This window comes from Epinephelus moara, chromosome 2 (genome assembly GCF_006386435.1).
Source record: "Epinephelus moara isolate mb chromosome 2, YSFRI_EMoa_1.0, whole genome shotgun sequence".
NCBI lineage: Eukaryota > Metazoa > Chordata > Actinopteri > Perciformes > Serranidae > Epinephelus > Epinephelus moara.
In genome coordinates, this window is record NC_065507.1 from 19882704 (window position 1) to 19906516 (window position 23813).

Below are 23813 nucleotides of genomic sequence, written 5' to 3' on the forward strand. Positions count from 1 at the left end.
TGGTATTTAGAAACCAAAGGGGAGTGGGAATGCTGACATAATCACTGATCAGGTTAATCCATCTAAGATAATGTATTATTCAGAGGTCTGACTGATCTGTAATCGGCTCCCTTTGCTGAAACACAAGGAAATGTACTCTATAAACTGACCTTTAACACTAACAGAGAACCTTAGGCCCGACAATCACAAAAAGAAGGGAACCAAAATCATTAGAATACCGCACACAAAGGTCAGACTACTTTCCTTAAATCTAAAAGTCTGCTTAAAATAATTCAGAGCTTCAGTGCTCTTCAATGATAAAGGCTTTGTATCTGTTCATATCTTCAATTCTAAATTGGTGCAAGACCAGACACAATGACGATAACTGGTTCAAACAGTGACCCAATGCATTTATGCTATGTTTAATATGATAGGAGAGGATTGTCTTGATAAATTGTGTTCAAGCAGAGACTAGACATCGGCAGAAATGGGTACTTAAAGAAGTATTTCACTGCTGGAGAGATGTTTTTTTTTTTTTTTTAAATGGGCTGTCTGTGCAGAAGTAAGACACAAATACTTTTAAAACTGGTCCTACATGAAAAGAGAAAACAGAGGAAAGGGGCTATGGCATTCCCTTTTGCTCAGGAGGTAGAAAACCTACAACTACCACAATGCATTGTGCCACACTTGACCAATTAATGCTCTTGCTGGTGGATGACACAATGCCAGCTTGTCCATTTTGACACAGGACACAATATGACGACCGACTGGTAACAAACAATCTCGAATTACAGTTAAATGTTGTTGTTGTTGTGATAATTCATCGCATGTGAGCTCAGGCACCCAATAGAAGTCATTTTGCTGGAAATCTTAATTAAACGATGTCTGCCCTGACTGAAGACAGTTATTTAAGAAAAGGTGTCCCTGAAGATGTAAGAAGCAAGACAGAGAACAGGGTTATTAGGACACTCTCAGGCTCCATAATGACCCTGCCAACGTGGATTCTAAAAAAGCACTTTGTTCAGTGGGTGCTTGGCTTTACTCTAAAAGAAAGTAAATCCCCGCAAGCATGTAAGTATCATTTTCTGTGTCGGCTTAATTTCTAATCTCATTTAGATGATCATTTAACTGGAAATTTATATCAATATTAGGACCTCGCTTAAGTGTGGGATTATGGTTTAAAGTAAACTACACGACTGCATCCTGGTAATCCAAAATATGTGTTTTAAGTAGTGTTGACCACAGCTGCTTAGGTCTTCTGCAATGGATTCCATTAGTAACCGTTTCTCAGCGAAGGATAAAGTTACTAAAACATCCATCAAACCTCCGTCCATTTAAGGATTAAGATGGAAGCGATGTATTTAGATGTATAGACGAATTCGGCGAGCGATTTGTGTATGAAGCCATCTTGCGGCAGCGCCATTGCTGCGGTGACATGCGTCAGTCATCAATTCATTATGCTGCCATTGTGAACTGACTCTCTACAATGACAGCATCATGAATAGCTGGATTGATGATGTTAGACAGTGGCCTCCGGTAACGGATGAAGGTATCTTAAATGAGTACCGATATTAATTTAGAAATTAATCATTTGTTTGAGAGATAAGCAGGAAAGATTAGAGTAATAGGGAGATAACAGACTGTATCATTAAACACTGTGTAATATAATCATTAAACACTGTGTAATATAACGTTAGCATACGTTACGTGTGCTGACGTTAGCAAGCTAGCAGAGTGACATTTAATCATTATGGACAGGCTACGTGACTAAAAACAACAACAACAACACGTGTTTGTGTTTTGTTTTAGGTATTCAAGAATATTTTATTGATTGCCTGGCCTCCGATGACCAGAAAAACGTCAATTACAGGTCTCTGATTGAGGGTCAAAATTACCTGAGCTCCGGATGGGTCGGGCAAATTTTACACCGCCTTTTAGACGACCATCACATCATATTGAAGGCGATCAATATTGATCGCCTTCAATATGATGTGATGGTCACGTAGCCTGTCCATAATGATGGCGGCATACACAAATCGCTTGCCGAATTCGTCTATACTGGCAAAGAAAAGAAGACTAGAATTCAGTGAGCAAATCGATGGACAGCAGAAAGGAAGTAATAGCTTTATAGTTTAACATACAGTATATTTTCTTTTGAAAGTATTAAAATTGAAATATCTTACAACCTGGCAAATTAATTATGAAGCCAGTTGTAGTCATTACCATCAAGCACAAAGACCAAACATTTGGTGAGTGGAAACACCAAAGGTCGACTGTGCATAATAATGGTAATGTATGCTTTGTGCTGTCTTGAACGATGATGCCAAACCTTGCAACAGTGCTACACTGAATGCTACACACTGCTCAGAATTTAAACTTTGTAACTGCACTGAACAATATAATAATTTAAACCATAATCCCTTTCATCACTGACATGTCAAAGTGGAGGTGAAATAATGAATTAACCACCATTTTCAAGCAAAACTGCCAAATATTCCCGAGTTACAGCTTCTCAGTTGTTAGAATTTGCTGTTTTCATTTGTTGTATTAGTAGTGAACCTAAGTATTTTCCAGTTTATGAAATGACTAAATCAAAAATAAATGCATTTTAAGACACCAACTTGGGCTTTACAAAATTGTGATGGGCCTTATAAACTATTTTCTGCTATTTTATGGACCAAATCACTGGCAGATGAAGATAATAGTTAGTTACAGCCACATGTCAGAACACATCTAGTTGCCAGGGAAGTGCAAACACGCAGAAAACGGTCTGCTAAATTATTCTAATTTAAAATGTGTACTGATATTTCCTTTCAGCATGTTGTAACAAGGCAGCTAAATCATATGATGATATATCCCAGTTAAGACGATCTCTTGGCATTTATTCTGCACCCAACTAATAATGGCATGCAATCCAAACCTTCGACCATGCAGTGAAATATTATAATGATTAAAAATAAATGAAATAAATATATCTCCCCTGCTATCGCTCTTTCTACAACAAACATCTAGTGGCAATTTCACACCACAATCTGAAGCATGTATAGTTGCAGCTGTCACACCAGCCATTCCAGCAGGAGCATCTTACCACAGGACTCAGGCTTCCCCTCTGCTAGCACACTGCTGCTGCCACTCTTCTGCACCACCAGAGCTTCTGCTCACAGCCCCCACCACGCAGACCACAGCGCAGACAGCACAGCAGCAAACAAACACATGTACACGACGTACACACGCACACAAACAGAACAAGAACCAACACAAGGAAAAGGAAACACAAAACAGGAAAGAGAAAATCATGAGGGAGAAACAATCATGGGAGATGAAAAAATAATAAGGTAGTTTAATAAAATATAATGGTTTGGACAGGCAGGAGTGCAGCCACTAAAAATGAACTAGCTTGGATTTTGTTGAAAGTACTCCTTATAAGATACCTCCACCCCTGTAGGTGTCACTCTAACGGTTCATTGTGACTTCAATAACACAGGGCAACTTTTCCAAACTTTGTATTCTGCATTAAAATCACAAGCCTAAGTAGTATAAGTGCAGATTAGATTTTAAAATGCACCACAATCTTCATAAATTAAAAGCATTTGGGGCTTTGTGTTCCAAAAATAGTCTGGAAATACTTCAGTGGCCTTACTTAACTGGAACTGAGCCTTCACATTAGGGCTCCTGTATGCTAATAATGCAATATATTTTAGCACGAAGACGACATGGCTGGTGACGCTGCCGTTACACTCAATGCATTCTCAGGTCTGTCTGTCAACACCAGAAGGTGGTTTTACAAGTTGTTGCAGAAGAGCTGCTGATAAAAATAAACAAAACAAAGCTGCAGCCAATATCACAGGAGGAACCGGTTTTGGTCCAAGCCTTATTTTAATGTCCAGTATATTTTTGGATATTTTTAGGATATAATTACTGCACATGAATCATTTGGAAACATTTGAGTCTAAGGAGCCAGTGTTAGAATACATTTCCAGAGTATCAGACTACTCCTGCCCATCCCGAATAAACCCAAACCACTTTGAAATTATAACAGAAAAGGTGCAATCAGGAGAAAACTGGGAAGAGATTGTTAAAGAGTTCATGCAGCTTGCAGATAACTAAAAAGGGATGAACAGAAACACAGACTAAAACCATGCAGGCATGCAAAACTTCAAGACAGACTTAAACATGAGTCATGTTTAGAAGAAATATCCTATGGAAGACCTAAAGATGTAGGCCTTGATAAAATATATTAGGGATGCACCGATTGTAAAATTCCAGGCTGATACCGATACATTTTCACCTATGGTCAATACTGTTGTTCTGTTGTTGTTTATTTTGCTTTTGTTGTTATTTACTCCTACTTTTGTGCAAGTGAAAAAATAGTTGTGATAAAAAAATTACTGAACTGTTTTACAGTCATTCAGTCCTTCATTACACTAACTTTTAATGAGAATAAATTCAATCAAACGCATTTATAAAACAACCTTTCATATCACCTTCTATTAGATAAAACAGCAAACAAATGCTGCTACCTGTTTTACATTGCTGTGAAAATGTCAACAAATTTCTCCCTTAAACAACTGTTTTCACTCAGTTTTCTTGCCCCAAAAACAAATTCTTCTATTCATAGTACAATTGAGGGTCTGCGGCAGGCCTTGCAGTAAACAGGAGGACTGCAAGGTGAGTTTACCATCCTTCTACGGCCAGTGTCAGGTAAAACTGAAACTAGGAAGATGCTGCTGGGTCCAGAGTGAACGTCTCTCAAATATCCAACTTAAAATCAACTTCACCACAATGCAGCAGCTGCTGCCAGCTTGACCACAGTGTTTTGGACTGGATTGGAGTTGGAACCAGGGTTTAGAGCATGCACCTTCAACACGCATGCTATGCGTAGAACCTGCATGGCCACAAAAAATGGGCTGTATGCAGACGTCTACAAGAGGTTTATGTGGACCCTTGCGAACATAGGTGGTAGGGTTGGGTACCGTTCATAATTGAACCGATACGGTATCGGTATCTGGAATTCAGTACCGGTACCAAACGGTACCTTATTTCGGTACTTTATAAAGTCTAAACTTCTCAGTTTCAACATTTTATTGAGAACATTTAGGAACAGTGCTGCACGTTAACTTTTGTCTGCACATTTTTTTTCTCGCCATTGTTGCTGAGTCTGAGATGCGAGTCATGCACTCTTGCTCCGCCTCCACCTCAGGTACTGAAATTTGGCACCAATTCATTTTAAGTGAATCGGTACTCGGTAGTACCGACGTGAATCGGTACAAAAGTACAAAAGTACAAAAGTTCCGAGTTTCGGTACCCAACCCTAATAGGTGGATGATGATATGTACCATGTGGACCGAAGCAGTAGTAATTAGTAGTAAGCAGCATGGAGGTCAGTGAAAATGTTGTGGTGGTTACTTCTTTTTATATATCTGTTACTCTCTTTCAAACTTGGTATAGACTAATTTGGAACGATGTTTGAGCACTGCTTGGGCAGAGATGAACGGTATTTTGTGGTGGCTCGTCTTGTTGGAAACGGGGCTAAAAGTAGCGCCTTCTCCCAGGTTGTATTTTCATTAATGCTGACTGGAGCCAGAGCTGATCAATACCTGTGTCCAGTTGTGACCTTTCCCACTGCATACAAAAGCCATATGTTAGCAAGGGTTAGAAGGAAAGTGGCTAATGTTACTCAATGCAACCTTGGCAAACTGTTAGTTCTAGTCGCCAGCTGCTAATAGCTAACATTAACTAGCTCTCCTTGGGCCAATTTCAACACAGATTTATCGATCACAATGGAGCATTATGAGAGGAAAAAATAGGGTGCGTCCCCTGATGCTTTAATAGTGAGTTTACTGCTTCCTTTCATCCTAAAGGCATCCCAGGGAAGATCTCTGTTTGTCCCAAACACGTTTTCTATCGTCTCTGGGACGGTGTCCTTTGTCTCGCGCCCTGCCTTTTAGCCTGCACAAAATTGATATGACATAACAACAACAAAAAAGGCCTCTGCCATTGGAGAATGTCATCGTATTTGCCGATAGGCTGATGAAAGTCAGCAAGGCAGATATCGGCTTATATATCCTGATGTTCTGCTGATGAATCGGTGCATCCCTAGAACAAAGAATCATTTGCTTCTCTGTAGTTACATTGCAGTGGGTTTTATCACGGCATCATTCCAAAAATGGACCAAAGCATCAGAGAAATACATGGAAAAAGGTTTTAGTGTGGTGCTTCACACAAACAGGCAGCAAAGTGCATGCCTTGTGTAACCACTGAGAGAGCACATCTTGTCTATGTTTTGTTGCATCATACAGAGATAAGCCACCATGTGGTGCAACGGATTTTCTATTTTGTTTTGAATACAGAAGCTTCAGTCATATCTCAAATCATAATGCCCTGATTGCTGACAAATACCACAGGGAGTGTCACCATATCAAACTAGTCTCTTTCTGAACCCTAACAATCTCACCATGCAATAAACTTGACGCTGGAGTGCATAACAGGCTTAGTGGCTTTTTGTGCCCTTCAAGTATGCATCGAGACCACCCAACCACTTTGAACATACAAAACCCACAGTGCACTGATTTATGTAAAACTACCAGAACCATGTGGACATGAAACACGCAGCTGCAAGTTTTAAGGTCCTAGAATAAAATCTTTCTTTGCTTATCCGCTTAAAACCTGCAACATGTAACGTAACATAAGCTTCAGCCAAACAGTTGGTATAGTGCAGCGTAATGCAGACTTAGCCAATAAAGACATATCATACTGTCCATTAGTTGAGTTAACACAAAAAAACTGTTCAGACCGTTCACAATAAGTTGTTAGGCTCCAGTGGTAGGACTCAAACAATTATCTCAGATCAGACCACACAAGTAAAATGAATGTACAGTTTCAGAGAGAGCACAAATCATAGAGCAAGATACACACACCACCTTTCACCATCCCAGCATGCCTTGTGCATCAAGCAAACCGTCATCGGAGCAATTGTTTTATGAGACTGTGTGTGTGTCAGAGAAAGATAGAGAGAGAAATGGGTGAAAGGGATAGAAAGAAATGTTTGAGGCAGTCAGATAAAGTGATGCATACAGAGATAGAGGGACATGATGAAAAAGGCTGAGAGCAGAGAGTAAAAGAAAAAGATTGAATAAGAAAAACTGAAAAGGAGTATGAGCCTGGAAATGAAAGTGGGAAGTTACCTGTAGGGTCAAACTCATTGGAGGGAAGTGAGGTTTTGTCACTTTTGGGTTTCTTGTCTGGGGGGTGGTCTTTACTGAGAATGCTGCTGGTTCTAGAGAAAGAGAAACAGCCATGAGGAACAGGCACTCCCACCACAAACAGGTGGTTAAACATTGGCATTTATCCAGTATGTGCTGCCGTACGTAACACTGTAGTCTTTCATGAGTAGCATTTTTTACGGGCAGTGTCATCGTCTTGCTGTGCTACTACCCTATATGTGCACAAGATGCAGGCAAGTGCCGGTTTAGGGGGAATTACAACAACACACAGAACCAGCAATTGTTCACTTCAGCATTGAGAATAATGTGGCGAGAGGACCTCCGAGTGTATGAATCGTGCTGAGTGTGTCTACTGTATAATGTGACAGCCAGAGAGGATGTGGAGCCGCTCCGCTGAGTGCCCAGGGAGCAAGGCCAGAGAAAGGACGCTCCTCAGAGGAGGTGCTACAAGGCCAGACTCCGGCTTGAACCTCAGGAGGCTATGTATGGCTGCCTCTGCCTATACCGGCCCCAACTGTGAAAGGCCACTGTTCTGTTCACAGTGAAAGGCAGTGATGGACCGCCCTCAGAAGAGGGACCCCTTTGTCCCTCACTGTGTATGTATGTGTGTATGTGTGTGCGTGTGTGTACATGAGTGGTGGGGGGGGTGTTTGGTCCAAGCTCTGAAGACTTCTGTGTTGCAGCACACCAGTTCCTAGTAAAACCTGCCTCATTTCCCTCATCTGGAGCTCTGTGTAAGTGAATCACTGGTGTGTACGTGTGTGTGGCCACAGGATTACCTACTCATAAACACGCATATATCTTTGCAAGAAAATATGAGAAAACACAGCTTCTTACCTGTTTGCTTTCTTGGGAAACCTGCAAGATAAAACAGAAGGACCATCAGTACCTCAAAGAAATGAAGTGAAAGACTGTTAATGTGACGAAGTACACAAAAGCTGAGCTCTTTATGCTTATATGGAGGGTGAAAAACAAGATGCCAAGCTGACAGCTTCCCCTGAGACCCATACAGTGGTAAACATGATAATCCTGATCAAACATCAGAGTTCTTCAGCTGCAGATTAAAGCCTTTTCCAGGTCAAATGTCCTCCGCCTCTCAGATCTCAGCTGTGTGTGTATGTGTGTGTGTGCCGTGATTTAGCTCCTCACAGACATCATGACTTGACTGTAATAATCATATCCTAATCACATCCATGGCCTGTTTCCTTCGAGGCAGCCTGCCCTGAGACTGATTACTGCCACAGAGTGATGTAGTGATGAAATAATTTTGGGATACTGTCAGCACCGTATTGGAAAAGGCCATGATTTCCAGGAAGTTAGAGATTTTTTTTATTTTTTTTTATTGATTTGCTGTTTGGCAGACGCAAATTGAAATGACAATTTAGATTTAAGGACATCCTGCACTGTTAATGCTTGCAGGTGTTCGATCTTATCTTTAGGATAAAGCCTTTTGGACTCAGAGTAGTTCAGAGCGAAATACTGAGGTCTCCCTCTTTACTTTGACACTGCAGAGGACTGAAAAGTCTCAACTCCAGTAGTCTATAAGGGATAAATAAAGATATAAACTACTCTTTAAAATGGGCAAATTACCCTTTATGTTTTAGATTTCAGACATTGAAGGTAAATCTATCCCAAAGCTATTGAAATGGCAACACTACTCATATACTTTATCTTTACCTCACTTTCCACTGAAACGGAAAATCTCCTGAACACTCATGAAGTTGTGCCAATTATACGTGTAGCCCCACAGCTCTACATTATTCCTGGTGGGGTCTGCACAATCAGCATAGCTCAGAGGGAGCAGTATTTTGCTATTCTCCTTCATGTCGTATGAAAAAGCACTTCAGCTGGGTTAAATGTTATATTGTTACGTAGTTACCATAAAGCCTAAATTTAGATTCAGCTTTATTTTTTATTGTAATGACGTGGAAAGCATGGAAAAGACTGGTGTCTCAGCCAGGAAATAATCCCACAAAAACAAATACCTTTTTATACTTTATTGTCGAGCCCACATCTCTTTATTCAGGGGCCTATTTACTAGGCGTGACAACAGTTTACTTCAAGTAAGGTTTGACACAAAATGCCTCAGGAAATGTAAAACAGACAAAGACAATAATAAATGGGATGTAACTCTGACTTGCCCTGGCGTTCTTTAAAATCTAAATGCACACAGCCTTAGTATACAAAACAGTAGTAAGAATAACTACACCAGTCTTCCGTAATAGGGAGGACTCACGACTAACTAGCCCACATTAACTCTCTTTCTCCTGGCGACAGTGTGTCCCATTCAGAGCCATGCAGGGGCAGCTGAATGGCCCGTTTATGAAAATGCCTCAGACTGTAATAAGTTCCAGAGCCTCCAGCAGAAGAAGAAAAAAACCTAGCTTTAAGTAGCCCACTCCCTAAGAAACCTCTGAATTGGAGAGATGGAAAAGTCAGCACATAAACACACACAGTGAACTGGGACATGAGTACGCTCAAGCTCAGGGACGGCAAAACTGAGTAGGCAGATGTTGTTTTTGGTTGATCATACAGGAACAAATGAAAACGTGACAGGCAAACCGAGCTCTGAGGGGCTGGATGATGCAGCCGGCTGGCTATATGCTGAAGTAGACTTATGAAGCATGCTTTCAGAAATAATGTTGTACCCCTGTGATACGTTTTTTTTAATAGTTTTGTACATGTTAAAACAGTTCAAAGAGAACAAGAGGACACAGGAACAAGAAGTCCTGAGCAGTGGCGTATGAGGTGTGGGAGAGGCAGAAAGAAAGTGAAAGTCAAGGTAGACAGACTGGAAAAGAGTAAAAGAGAAAAAGCATGTCTAGAAACAGCCAGTTTAGCCAAAAAGAGGTAGCCTAATCATGCGACAGAAGGTTGCAGGCTGCTCACAAATTAAGTGACAGGGTTTGCTGTTGTGTATGTTTTAAGGATATTAAACATACTGTGATTTTCACAATTACAATAAATATACAGCGAAATGCTCAGTTTTCTCAAAATACAGCATTTCTAAATGTGCAAACCAAAAATATCCCCTTTTACAGAATCCTGAACTGCCAGGCCTCTGGAAGAAGTTGGTAAAAACACACAAACCACTTGAGTGAGTGTAAAATATCCATAGTTGCCCCTTGCAACCAGATCTGGATCACTGGAAACCATTTTTAGGTTGACAACCACTTTTCCAATGTTAATATAAAATTAAAGGTTTTGTAAAATAAAATAAAAACTTTCTAAGGACAGCTCTAAACTTGGGTGGTCAGATTGCTGCCGCCACACTGCCGATTTTCACTTTAAAACAGCAAAATGGGTGCTGGAAAGAAAACTGAAAGAAATAATAAAATGACAAGCCGCCAGCAACACAGTGTGAATACACGACACAGCAGTACTGATAGTGAGACAGTCGAACCTTTCTGAAAAAGATGCAGAAACTTCATCACAACCTGAGAAGCAAAGAAAACCTCAATCTCGAGAAACTGCTTCCAAATATACAAACTGTTGAATGCAACAATCAGCTGTGTGATGTGCACGTTTTAATAAGCGACACATGCCACTGAACAGAAATTCAAAGAGGCCAAATCATTTGTACAACATTGCATGCCACGTAACTAAAACGATTTGGTACAATGAAGTGCTGCAACCTGATATAATCCATCTTTGCAGCGATGGTTATTTCATTAAGTTAAATTCATTTACCATATCTCTGTGCATTCCTGTACACAGTAGAGTCTACATGGTGTCCTCATTATCACAAACACACAAATGCCTCCTCAGAGCTACAATGGGAGCTTTCTGAGACAGAAATGGGTAATAGCTATTTTGAAATTGCAAAGTAAACTAAAAAAAAGTAGTTACATACAATGTGGAAGCAACAGTGTCCTCTGCTTGAAAATAGGAAATTTACAAATAAGTATTTCAGTCTCTACTGCAGGACATAAGCACCACCATTAGCTTGGATGTTAGCATCACAGCTAACTGACAACTCAAGTCATTATGCCTGATTTATGTGGTCGCATTACAAACAATTAGAAAGGTTTACAAGCTTCATGAATTCCCATTCTGTTTTGTTTTCGCCTCCATTACATTCTCAAAAAGGACCATTAAATACACACGACATGCGCACTCATGCTGGTAATTCAAAAAGAAGAAGAGCACAATCCTCACATTCCCTGCCTTTTTGAATTTCATTGCAAACCATAAAGACTGGAGAGAGACATACTGCAATTAGGACACAATCATTAGTACAATATAAATGCAGGATTAGCATGACACTTGCTATGCTAACCTGTAGATCGTAAACAATGCAATGGATATGGGTGAGAGGGGGTTGCACTTTTTAAAGGGTGCTTTTAATATAAGCGTATGCTAACGATAGCATGGATAATAAATCATACATGCTTCCAGGGCAAAATAATGCATATACACAGTTGTATTTGCCACTGGAAAATATAATAGTGTAATTATGACTATACATTTTCTGAGAGGAGATGTTTGTCCCAGTGTCCCAGTATCTTGCTGGATACAGTCACTGTGAAGCTAACTGGTAATATTTACTGAAAAGTATCACTGATACACACTCATAGCTCACACAGCTACTCAGTATATCTGTAGTAAACTATCACAATGGCTCCACATTAGCAGTGAATTCTTTGTCCAGTAGACAACAGTAGTTTATTGTTCTATTTCCTAACGATACTTTTAACACTCTACTACTCTGTTAAAGAACAATAAATAACTTATATGATAACTAAGAACATACCAGAGTTGGAACAGTTAGTTGACTGACAGAAAATTAAATCAACATTGACTTAACATTTTAAAAACTCACTTTTCCAAGACGGCCTACACTTTACATCATGTTTTAACGTTACTGTCTTTACATATTTAAAGTCTGTACCAAGTTTGGGTATCATCATGTGAGTACGTTTACATGAACTTCCATATAGTTTGCACTTTTATACGTTTTTAAGTCAAGTCTGTTCTTTTATTGGCATTCTATTGCTTTGTATGACATCATCTTTTGTATTTGTATCTTATCAGTTGATATATGTGGTTATTTCCTTTACTTAAATTTCACCTGTTTTACATCAGCTTATTTCCCTTATCCTTATTTCTTTTTTGCACTTGCACCTCCATCTGTAAATGTATTGTGTAAGTGCTGTTTGAGATATGTGCTCTCATGGTAACCTTTTATTGTCATACAGGGGCGGCTTTCATGGATCTCTGATTTTTTTATGTTAATTTCATTTAATCTGGGAAGTAAGTTGTGCTTCAGCATTAAGTACTATACAGATGCAATTATTGTTATCATTTTAATGCAACTGCAACTTGTGTTACTCTTTATTGACAGTAAATGTCATATTTTAGGATACTGGACTGGTGTTGACAAAAGCAAGCAGTTTAACTACGTCAGCTTGGGTTTTGTTATTGCCAATTTTCCACTATTTTCTGACATTTATTGGTCTAAATGATTAATTAAGAGATTATCAAAAAACAAGCATTAGTTGCAATGCTAGAAATCCACACTTATATTGTGAGATACTTAGTGAACAGTACTGATAATACAATTTATTCTCAGCAAGCGTGGGATTTAATCATTAATATCACTTATCACACAGTATTTGGAGGCTTATATAATCGCGTGAGTCAAGTTAGATCAACCTACAGCCTATAGAAGCTTTGCTCTGCTGCAGCACTTCAAAAAATGTTTTCTTGGACATTGTGACTCTTTCTACTTGAATAACACTGACTAATGGTAGCTGTTTTACTTCTGTGGATTTAAGTTTAGATTATTTGACAGAACCTCTGACAACAACATGCTAAAACAAAAACTTTCTTTCCTGAAAACCTACAGACAGCGTTGAAGAATCAATTTCCCTCAACGCTTTCATTCCTCAGATCCAGCTATAAAAGTCTGCGTCTAAGCTGGGACCTCTTCCTGGACGGGGCCCTTAAATGTGCAGGGAGTGAGAAAGGGAGAGAGAAGGCAGAGTCAGAACAGGGTGGGATGGGAGGGAGGGGCAGCACTGGAGCGGGCCTGGGCTTGAATGCTCCATTGAGGTTTGGTGTTTTGATGGAAAACTGTGGCAGAGCTGGGCCAACTGCAGCAACAGTGGCAGCGAGAGAGGCCGGGACCAGACCAGACCATGAGAGAGAAAAAGTAGTGAAGGAGGGAGGGATGAACAGCCCTGAGGGAGCAAGACTCTGACACACAGCCATTTCTGTGAACGGGTCTCCCAAACTGAAGAGGAAGGAAAACAGTGGACAAAAAGGAACTAGACCAGCTCAAGCAAGATTCAGGGGAAGCACTTCAGGTTATTCTCAGTTCCTCTTAGACACAGTGAGAGAGATATATATATAAAAGTATAACTGAAAGCTTATTACAAGCAGCTGATTTAATAAAAGAGCCAACACAAAAAAAGAAACTACTACCAGAGGCAGAGCAACACAGCTCTCAGCACAGGTGTTGTTGGGGCTTTGAGAGGTGGGGCCTGTCTAACACTAGGAGAAGATTGGACAGTTTGGGAGTTGCCTGCAGGCTGCAGAGATCAGACTGAGGCGTGTTTCATTCCAGGAGGTGAAATACAGCATAACCTTGCACCCTGCAAAACATCCTCAGATGTCAGATTATACTGGGAAACTTGGCAGGACTGGAGTGCAGCTCTGTGGTGACGGCACAGTGTCCTCAGCTGGGTTTTGTGCTGAGTCATGCCACTGGCCTGCCACGTTACCCTATGGAACTGGCAACGTCTCCTTTTCAGCCAGCCATTCATGCCACCTCTTTAAAACTGGTCTGTGATTCTATCTCAATGGTGTAATGATACAGTCTCCTGTGCAGCCTGCCAATGGGAGAAAACACACACACACACACCCACACACACACACACAGCTCACAGCTTGTTATCTAATCTATATACCTGAGTCACACAATGTGGGTGCACACACAAATACACAACCAGCATTACGTCACTGCTTTCCACTCCCTGTCACTGAGAAAGAAGTTGTCTACACCCACACAGTAATACTCCTCTTTAAACTACCTTCTGTATTGCAGACTATTTCAATATCAAACACAGTGATGCACTCAATGTGCACCCTGAGCAGTGTATTCATACACTATTGTGTAAACTGGGTTTAAAGAAAAAGAGCTTTAAGTGAGTGTATGAGACAGACGCACAGAGAGAAAGAGAGAGGGAGAGGTGTGTTAGAGAGACAAGAGCAATAGCTCTGGAGCTCAAGCTACAGCCTCAGGGGGAAAACAGTGCCCTTTCTGCCCCAATAAACCTCATCAGGATTCCTGACATGAGGGCCGGGGGATAGACATTTCTTCACGCTATGCTGTCTGCTGTCCTCCAGCACTGGGAAAGGAAAAGAGGTGGTTCAACATGCTACACTGTCCAGACTGCTGCTGGTCATGAGCCCTGTCACAAAAAAACCTGATAACTTTTCTAATCCACAAGTAACTTTTTTAAACTAGCTTCAACTTAGCTGTTAACTTTAGCAGTACAGCATGGGGTATGCTGAAGTGCCTGTGAGGGAAACATAAACACCTGGGATGACAGACTTTGTGTGTATCATCTGGTATTCTGCAATGATCTCAAAGATGTATTCAAAGCTCTTAGAAGCACACCTATGATGATGTTACGGATACCTCATTCTTTCCAAAGCGATAACATGTTCCATCCATTACATTACCAAGGAGATCCAGCTTTGTGAGTGCAAGATGACAGAGTGATTGATAACTACAGGAAATCATCAGGACATTTAGGGGACAACATATCTAAATCAAAGATTCTTGAAAGGATAATGTTTTAGGCCTTGGCCACACATCAGGGTTGGAAATTAGCACCAGCCACCAGTCAAATGCTGGTAAAATATGCAAGTGGCTGCAGCCAAAAAATGGTAATCTATTGAGTGGCTGGTTGAAATAGACACAGTGGCAAGTGGACAAGACAGTTCAAACTGCATTTTAGGTAAATGACTTTTTGCAAAACTCCTTCCAGGGTAAAGATTTTGAGAAACTCCACTAATGCCACTATCCTTAGGCAACATTTCGTGCAACGGTAGATGTGGTGAATAAAGTGCTGGCTCTAAAGTTGCTAACAGGACCTTTTACATGTTTGCACATAGATGTACAGTTACTCTTTCAATATACTGAAGAACAGAAGTGTCAGAATGCCCTACGGAGGTCACTGCTACAGGTAGCCTTTCTGTAATAGCTTTTTTTCAGGCTTTTGATTATTCAACATCATCTTCTCCTTAACGTGGCTATAAGGTGAGGGTCATTTTGCTGCCTGTTGGGTTGGCAGGCTCTTGACAACGCCTTAATTGTGTTTTTCTTTGGACAGAATTTTTTCACAACAGTCAGTACATTTCCATGCACGCAGTAGTCGAGCTAAGCTCATAGCTCGGCTAATCAGTCAAGTTGGACTTCTTGTCTTGTCTGAGTATACATGCAGAAAAGAAAATCGAATTTCTGATCAAGTATGTCTGACTCCGCCTCGATGGGCGGCGCTGTGTCCTTTTTAATATCATGCGTATTGAACTAGTTCCGGTTCTTGTTCAGAAACTTTTTTATATAAATCTGCGTTTCACGTTTTCATACCATCCATAAACTTCAAAATGTTTATCTCCTTCAGCTGTCGAAGCATTAATGTAGTTTCCTCGCCCGTCCAGAAGTGCGTCCTCTGCTTCTCGGTCGCCATGGTATTTGTTTGTTTTCCGGGAGTTACTGCACTGCTGCTGCGTCATCTCCTTCTTCTGGGTGAAAGCCCACGAAAGAAAAAGTGGTGCATGCACAGAACGCCGAGTCTGACTCCAGTCGGACTAAGTGGATACATGCAGCAATAGTTCGATTTTCAATCAAATTATCTAGGTGTGTTAGTGGAGCGAGGGATAGTCCAATTTCAGTCGGACTAAGCTGTTTACATGCATTAAAAAGTCTGGTTTCAGTCGGACTAAGCCAATAATTCGATTTTCTCAAGCTGCATGTAAGTGTGAGTGCTTGTGTGAATGGGATTCTTTAAGAATTAATGAAATGAAAACCCTGTTTTAAAAATACCCTTGTACGTGTGGACAGTGCAACCCTACACCTTTTCTTCCTCAGCCTCCTTTTTCCTATCCGAGCTATCAAAAGAATTTGAAGCCATGCAGAAAGCAGTGTCTTCCACTTAACCTGACTGCAGGTTGGTGACAGATCCTGTGTACTGACACTGGTTCTTGTAGAGAAAGAGTCGGGATGTGTTAGTCTGTCTAGTCACCCCTGAATCAGCAGAAACAGGCAGTGTAAGATAAATCACAGTGCTGGGGTAGGCTGCAGGTCTCTCTCTACAGTACAGTCTCTCCCAACACACAGAGACAACATTCAATTAGAGCCCAAGAACCCAATTAGACACCCAATCAACTACAGCTGCTCATTCACATCAACCATCCCATTTCCTCCCACAAAGATTACATAGGCATATGTGTGCACCTACAAAAAGGACAAATATGTATTGCTTGTATACATACAAAATCAATGTAGTGTCAAAGAAGGATTTAACAGCAAGAAATACAAGATATATCCCCAGCATCACATCTCTGGCCACTGTGCAGTCTGCAGAATATCGTGGCTTCACAAGTGTCACAGTTAGCTTGAAGGCACTACCCTAGTTCATGGCTGCAATCCCCTTAAATGGACATGTGAGGACATGACACTTGGACAAGACAGCTCGCTACCCTTGTCCCCTTTTTCTCTATTGTTGTGATCCTGTCTTTTGTGAAGTGAAAGTAATGTTTGGGCCCTGAAGCTCTATCGGCTAACAGGGAAGGATTGTAGAGGGTGTCCACAAGCATCAGCATCACAGGACTGGGTGATAGACCCCAACTCCCCCAGCAATCAGAGCCCCAGCTAATGCCTAGACTTCAACCACACTCCAACATCACTTCCCCTGGGGCATATCCTCTCTGCCATCTCCCTCTCTTTTGCTATCTGGGAATTCATTTCTGTCCTTTTAGCCTGGTTTGTCTCGACTAGGACAACTAAAGAAAAATATTAATACCCTTTAAATAACACACAAAAGGCCTGGGATAAACCACTTTTCATTTGAACTTGGCTAATTGGTGAAGACAAACTTGAAAATACAACAGTAAATACTCCCTAACGCAAGGCAGTATGAAAATGTGGTGATGATGGAAGAAGGGGACTGATTAAACCAACGAATGGTGTAAGTGATGGATGCAGTTGAGAGTGTGTGTGAAAAAGGGTGAAATGGAACCTGACAAGAATGAACAGAGTATAGTGAGAGCTGGTGTGTGCCTGCCAAAGTGACATCCAGGTGTGAGCAGAGTCTTCCTCAGGTCTTCATTTACAGTCTATAAATAAACAAAACTAAGAATTTGGTCAGTCATTCTGTGTCTACTTTCGGTAGTTGCAATTACAATGATGCAATTCTACAAATACTGTGCTTCAAACCAAGCTTTTCTTACACACATAAGTAAAACTCGGAGGATATTGCAACAGTTTTGCTACCTTAACGAAAATGTGTTGTCAATTCAAAAACCTATTTCCAGAGCACTGTGTTAAATGCACCACTGACAACTGTAATTGCAACGGTAGAATAACTCCAGGGTGGAACAAGGTGAAATGACAACATGGAAAGATGATGCGCCACTTAATTAGTACTGGCCTTTAAAACCATAATTCACATTACTAAGTAGGTGGGGTAAAAGTCGGACATGAGACAGAACGCAGGATGACTGTTCCAGGAAGAAGGGACTGATGCTGGAAAGGGATCAGAGTACTGCTGTTATGGATCAATTTCCTTTTAACCGGTGCCTTGAACCTGAATGTGTCTGTGGGTGGTTGTAGTGATGGCAGGTGTTGAAAACATGAAGGTAGCATCTATTTCAGAGTAGCTGTACTTGTAATTGTCTAATTAGTGTTCACTATCTTGACATAAAAAAATCTATTCATCTTAGAGCTTTTTACCACCTGGTATTAACATGTGTCTTGGGTTATCCGATCACAAGTGGACAACTTTACATCTGTCTGTCTGCCTGGCATTAAAATGCATCTCCGCGAATCTCCAGTGACGACATTTGATCGGCTCTAACTTCCCCGCTCCAAATGCAAATTAACACATAGCTTCCATCCTTTCTTTTTGACCATTGGGCAACTACTACTGCAGGAGTGTGAGCTCCATGCCAGGTAAAGTTGGTGAGAGTTTGCCTGCACACACACAATGACCAGGCTAACTGTTAGCATCACACTTGTAACGTTACTCAAGGGTTATTAAAGGGTTAAATGACATGGTTGAACCATTTCGGTATTGGTGCGAGTTCCTTTGGACCATTAAACAGCCAGGGACAGTTGGTGAGAGTCTGCCCGCACGCACACAGTGACTATGCTAACTATTAGCATCACACATTTAACGTTAATTAAAGGTTATTAACCGGCTAAATGACAGGGTTGATAGAGTCATTCCGCTGTTGGTGTGAGCTCGCTGTGACCATCAAACAGCTGCTGTGTTAGTTCGTTCAAACCAGGCAGATGTTGAACTAACCACTCGGCAGGAGAAAAGTAGAGTCGGATAATCAAAGACGTCAGCTGTATAGTCGGACCTTCAATGTGGCCCAGGACACATCAGTATCCGCACTGCTGAGACAATGTGGCCATATGCAGCCCAGGCCACCTCTGAATGTGGGCTGAGAGATCGGATCTCGAGACGCATTGAAGACACATCAGGCACCTTCACATTTGTACTTGGAGCTGTTTACTTGTGATCTGATCACCCAAAACACATGTTAATACCCGGTGTTAACAGGGCCTAAGTCTTAGATGCACCATGTCACCACCAACTATTCTAATTTTGAATGTGAGAAACACCCAGACCCCTTACAAGGTCTGATACCAAGCTGTTGCACAAATCAATTACCCAGTTTCTCATGAAACTGCAGGAAGTTGTGCAGCCACTCATACTGTATAAATACAATAAAACACCAGGATCAAGTTGTGACTACTGAAAGCTATGTACCTGCAACAGATCAATACGGACCTCTTAGAGCTTTTATACTTACTAATATTTAATCCTTGAAGGAGAAAACATCCTAAACACCATTCAGTATAATGCAGCAGCACAAACCACAACCTCCCACTTTGCCATAGAATTGAATCAACCCCCTTCTGACACAATCTGAATCAATTCTTAATATGATACTCTTTATAAAAGGTAGGACTTATTGCAGAGCGATTGTGTTTGATTGCAAAAGGGCCTGTGTCCATATGGTGTTTTTCTCTGGCCGTTAAGCGCTGGCAGGGCGCTACAGAGCACTTCATCCCAGCGCATTATAGAAGAAGGTGCTCCCAGTGTGTTTTCTGATGACGCTATCTTAACACACAGTTGCCTACACAGCTATCAAGTTTGTATAAGATATCACCATATCAGTATGGTGATAAAAGCACAACACTCACAAGCTACGTTCAATGCCCGGCCAATGTGCACCCACAAAGCTTCTCTGTCCTTGTTATGATAGTTTTTGTCTGACATATCATATAGCTTGGATAGACACAACCAAAACATATTTCTACTCCATCTTCCTGGTTACCAGGGTGACGTGTCCTGCCCCATATGATAGGTTCCCTGACAAAGAGCAAGAGTGATGACACCATTGCATTTCTAAAAAGTTCAGAGATATACAACTGGTAGCACTTGCAGCAGCCACGCAAAAAAGGTGGGGTGTTTAGAAATAAGAAGCTGGGTACAGAGCCTTTTTTAGAGGTGGCCACACATGCTTTCTTCTCATTGGGAGCAACCAAAAAGATGCTGGTGCTCAGAAAAACACAGTATTTGGAAACACACCCTAAGACTATACTGGTGTTTTTGGTGCAGTGGTATTTTTAGCACCATATTGTATAAAAGATGTGCTTTAATTGGCACTTGTTTTACACATAAGAGGTTCTGTAAAAAGAAATGTTCTGAGTAAAATATATTGTTTAACAGCCTTGTAAACAAACACCCTTGATTTTAATTGAAATTAAAACTGCAAAATAATTCAACTGTATGGTTTTGCTCTCTAACTCATAAGTAGGTGGGGTAGGAAGATGGGTCTTGCACACCTGCGTACAACCTGGAGCATGTTTACACTTACTATGCATTTAAAAACAAAATCAGCGTTGAGATACCACCTTTATCACATAATTAGCCAAGAAATAATAAGAATGCATCAGCTGGCAATGACCTGGTGATATTTAGGCTGACAAGAGCTTGCTGTGATCTAAATTGCTGTGACAAGTGTTTTAATGGAAAAGGAAGGTCTACAGGCTACAACAAGTAGGGGTATGCTATAGTTAGAAATGATTCACAGGATTTTCTCTCTGCTCTTGACTTTAAAATAAGGGAGAAAGTGAATTCCTTCACAATCTTGAAACATCACTGCCTTTAGGGAACTTGCACTCTTACAATTGCAGCTGGATAGGGAATATTACACAGTATAAAGAACCAGGACAGCACCTGACAAGCTTTTCAATGTTGACTAATCTTCCTATTATTACTTTAATAAGTTCTTAACTATGTGTAACACAATACACTAGCCAGTAATGAACACCATAATTTTAAAAAGCCCAAGGTGATGTGTTCTTTGAATAGACTAGCTTTTCTTGTTCAACCAACAATCAAAACTTTTCTTAACTTAATTACTATGATGTAAAACTGTGAAAAGTGACTAATCTTCATACTGGAGAAACTGGAATCACAAAATGTAGGGAGTTATCTTTCACTCAGCAACTTCCCATAAAAAAAAAAGATTTAATTGTACTACCTGGATATGACATGGTATCTTATCAGCTGCTGATACTACAGATTGCTACCTTCAATAATTGTTGATCAATTCATTTCAGGAGTTGGGTTTGATTTGAGCTAGAGTATGTTTTTTCCCAACCTGCAAAAGTTGTATCTCATTCTTTCAGTTGCAGCACACATGTCAAGAGTATAAATACCACCATCCTCCGCTGCTGTGCTAAGCTGGAGCCTTTGCACATCTGATCAGGGCTTTAAATGACTTCTGGATACTCATTTTAATGCACAGTTCAGAGCAGCTGACACAGCTTCCCTACTATCAGTGCTGACTAGATGAAGTAAAAGCATACTGCATTATAAGGGAGGGATGCCAAATACAGGAGACGCATACAAGCAGTCCGAGCTGTCGGAGCTTCTCGTGAAAATGTTCATCACAAGGAAACAAATTCCACTGCAGTAAGGCACATATCAACTCTAGTGCCCCATTATCATCATTTAGTGTTGACATAATTAGTTTATTAGTGGAATGACATCAAATCAATTGATAACAATTTTGAATAGGCTATAGACTGGATCTGAATTGTCCATCCTGTTTGAACACCAAGTATTTGCTAGTTGCAGAATCTCAAATGTGTTGTCTCGGTTTCTTTTTATTGTAAGTGCAATGCTCTGATTTTTTGGACTGTTGGCCAGGGAAAAAACTGAAGATATCATCTTGGCCTCTGTTACGCAGTGACGGGCACTTTGGCATAATAAGTGTGAGCGTCAACACTAAATGAGTGATTATCAAATCATTCACATAATCAACAGCTGTGTTCGCATCAATGACAATGGATCAATAACAAACTTGTTAGCTGCAATCCTGTTATCATTAACTAGCCGCAGACATAACTTTACACTTTCCTCCAACAGGGTAACAACGAAGACCAGCCTCCCTGAATGTACCTGACCTACACTGGTGGACCTGGAGAGGAGCATACATCGGACAGCCAGTTTGCTCCCACTAAAAGCTATTGTTTACTATTAGTGATGTCACCAGCACCACTTCCCGGGAGGGCCTCAGGGGGGGGTGGGAAAAACGTGGAGATCAGCAGAACTCTATGACAAAGAGCTAACAGCTCACTAAACTGACCCATCGGCTGGCGGCCCAACCCCAATAGATGTTGGATGCATACTCCCACTATAGCCAACAGAGCAAAAACAAAATGCACAACACCACACACACACGGGGAGAGAAAGCAAAGACAGGGGAATACAGGCAGACTTAAGAAGAGAAGGACAGACAGACAACACCATTAATCAATAAAGTCATTATCGAGCACTGTGGAAAACACCCTGCTGCAGTCTTAACCATAATTTTTGTGCAACATAAGTACAGAGCTAGGTGCTTGCACAATCTACAGACTACTGTCACGCTGTTTTGCATTTTCTTTTTGTGTTTTACATTGATACAGGGGCCTGCATCATGCTCTACTGGTAGTGTAACAATTGTGACAGATGTAAACCAAAACAAACAGATGAGCAAACTTAATCTAAAAAGACATTAACCCACATACTCTGAGTAGGGGGAGGATAGACAACAAATTTGTGTGGCACAGTCTCAAGCCTTTACATGCAGCAGCAAAACTGGGACGACTAAATATACTGTATGATATACTGCACTGTCTGATAGCAACCTGGCAGTAGGTGCTTCATGGCAATTGGAGTCTCTGTTATTTATTTGCCAATCAACCGCAGTTTACATTTCAACACAGGTTTGCTGAAGTGATTGGAAAGCACTGATTTGTTCATAAAAGCATCCAGACACATGATGGCATCCACACCGGTTTAGTGCCATGCACGGTGTTGTGGTGATACTAAAACACAATAAACAGCACCACAATAGCAGTTGGTGCCAGCCACTGTTGCCATCATTGCAGTGGGGGAGGGGGGTCATGTAAAAATGGGGTTGGGCTTTAGCCTCTAGCTCATACCCTAGCCAGGAGGACATCTCAACCTGTGCAATAAAGCTTCCTTCTGCTCTGAAGCTACCGACCACATTCCACTGTATTGGCCTGCTTTCCTTGCAGGTATGTGGGATTCAAGTGAAGGGGCTTGACGTAATGCTCACTTCTCTGTTTCACTGCCAAAGTACGTCAAATTGAGAATAGGAACCTCTTTATTATAGAGGTACAAAAAAAACACACAGGGGAATTCTGTCTTATAATGACGCAACAGCAGAATACTGGCAACTTATATCACAATGGATTAGGATGACAGACTGATCCTTGTCTACCATTTAGTGTTTTCTTCAGGCCATGACACATTATTTAGCCTGCCGGTCTTAGCAACAGTGTCCAATCTTTGACTTTAGCTTGACAGATGCCTCAGATAAGGTGATTAGTTGACGAAGCTAAGGTCTTGTCTAAATCCAGAGATTGTTTTAATAGGTGTAGGAGAAGGTTAGCTTTAAAGGCTTAGAGGTAATAGGGATGTTGAAAGGTGTACAGGGATCACAGAGGACTGTTCCCTGGCACACAAACAGTGGCAGGCCTTCTCAATCCTTTGGACAAGTACTACTTTACTGTCTGCAGAGAACTCCATTACCCATGCTGAGATCAGCAGAGTTTCCATCAAGATCTGATGTCCTTCCTTAGTAATTAGATTGTATAACATAGTTATTACTGAGCACAGCACCACAGGGAAGTGCTTTACTTGGGAGCATGCAAAACTTTCATCAGACTGTGGGGTTGTGTTTCAGTTTAATATCATCATAACTAAATCAGGAAACCTTAATAAAATGTTGCATTTTATTACTCAATGTTTGCATGTGGAGTGCAAACAGTGCATTAACAGAAGATAA

At 40.9% G+C, this 23813-nt stretch overlaps 1 protein-coding gene across 4 annotated transcripts in view; it reads right to left on the reverse strand.

The window, feature by feature from the left end:
• Positions 1–23813, reverse strand: part of arhgef12a (Rho guanine nucleotide exchange factor (GEF) 12a) — a 45395-nt gene that overhangs the window by 20036 nt on the left and 1546 nt on the right. For 3 of the 4 annotated variants that reach the window (XM_050064130.1, XM_050064119.1, XM_050064108.1), the window contains 3 exons: positions 8040–8060; positions 7164–7255; positions 3068–3133 (listed from right to left, as the gene is read on the reverse strand). In XM_050064130.1, the coding sequence (XP_049920087.1) occupies positions 3068–3133; positions 7164–7255; positions 8040–8060 (179 nt within the window). The remainder of the gene's footprint in view (positions 1–3067; positions 3134–7163; positions 7256–8039; positions 8061–23813) is intronic. The other variant, XM_050064140.1, reaches the window with a different exon arrangement.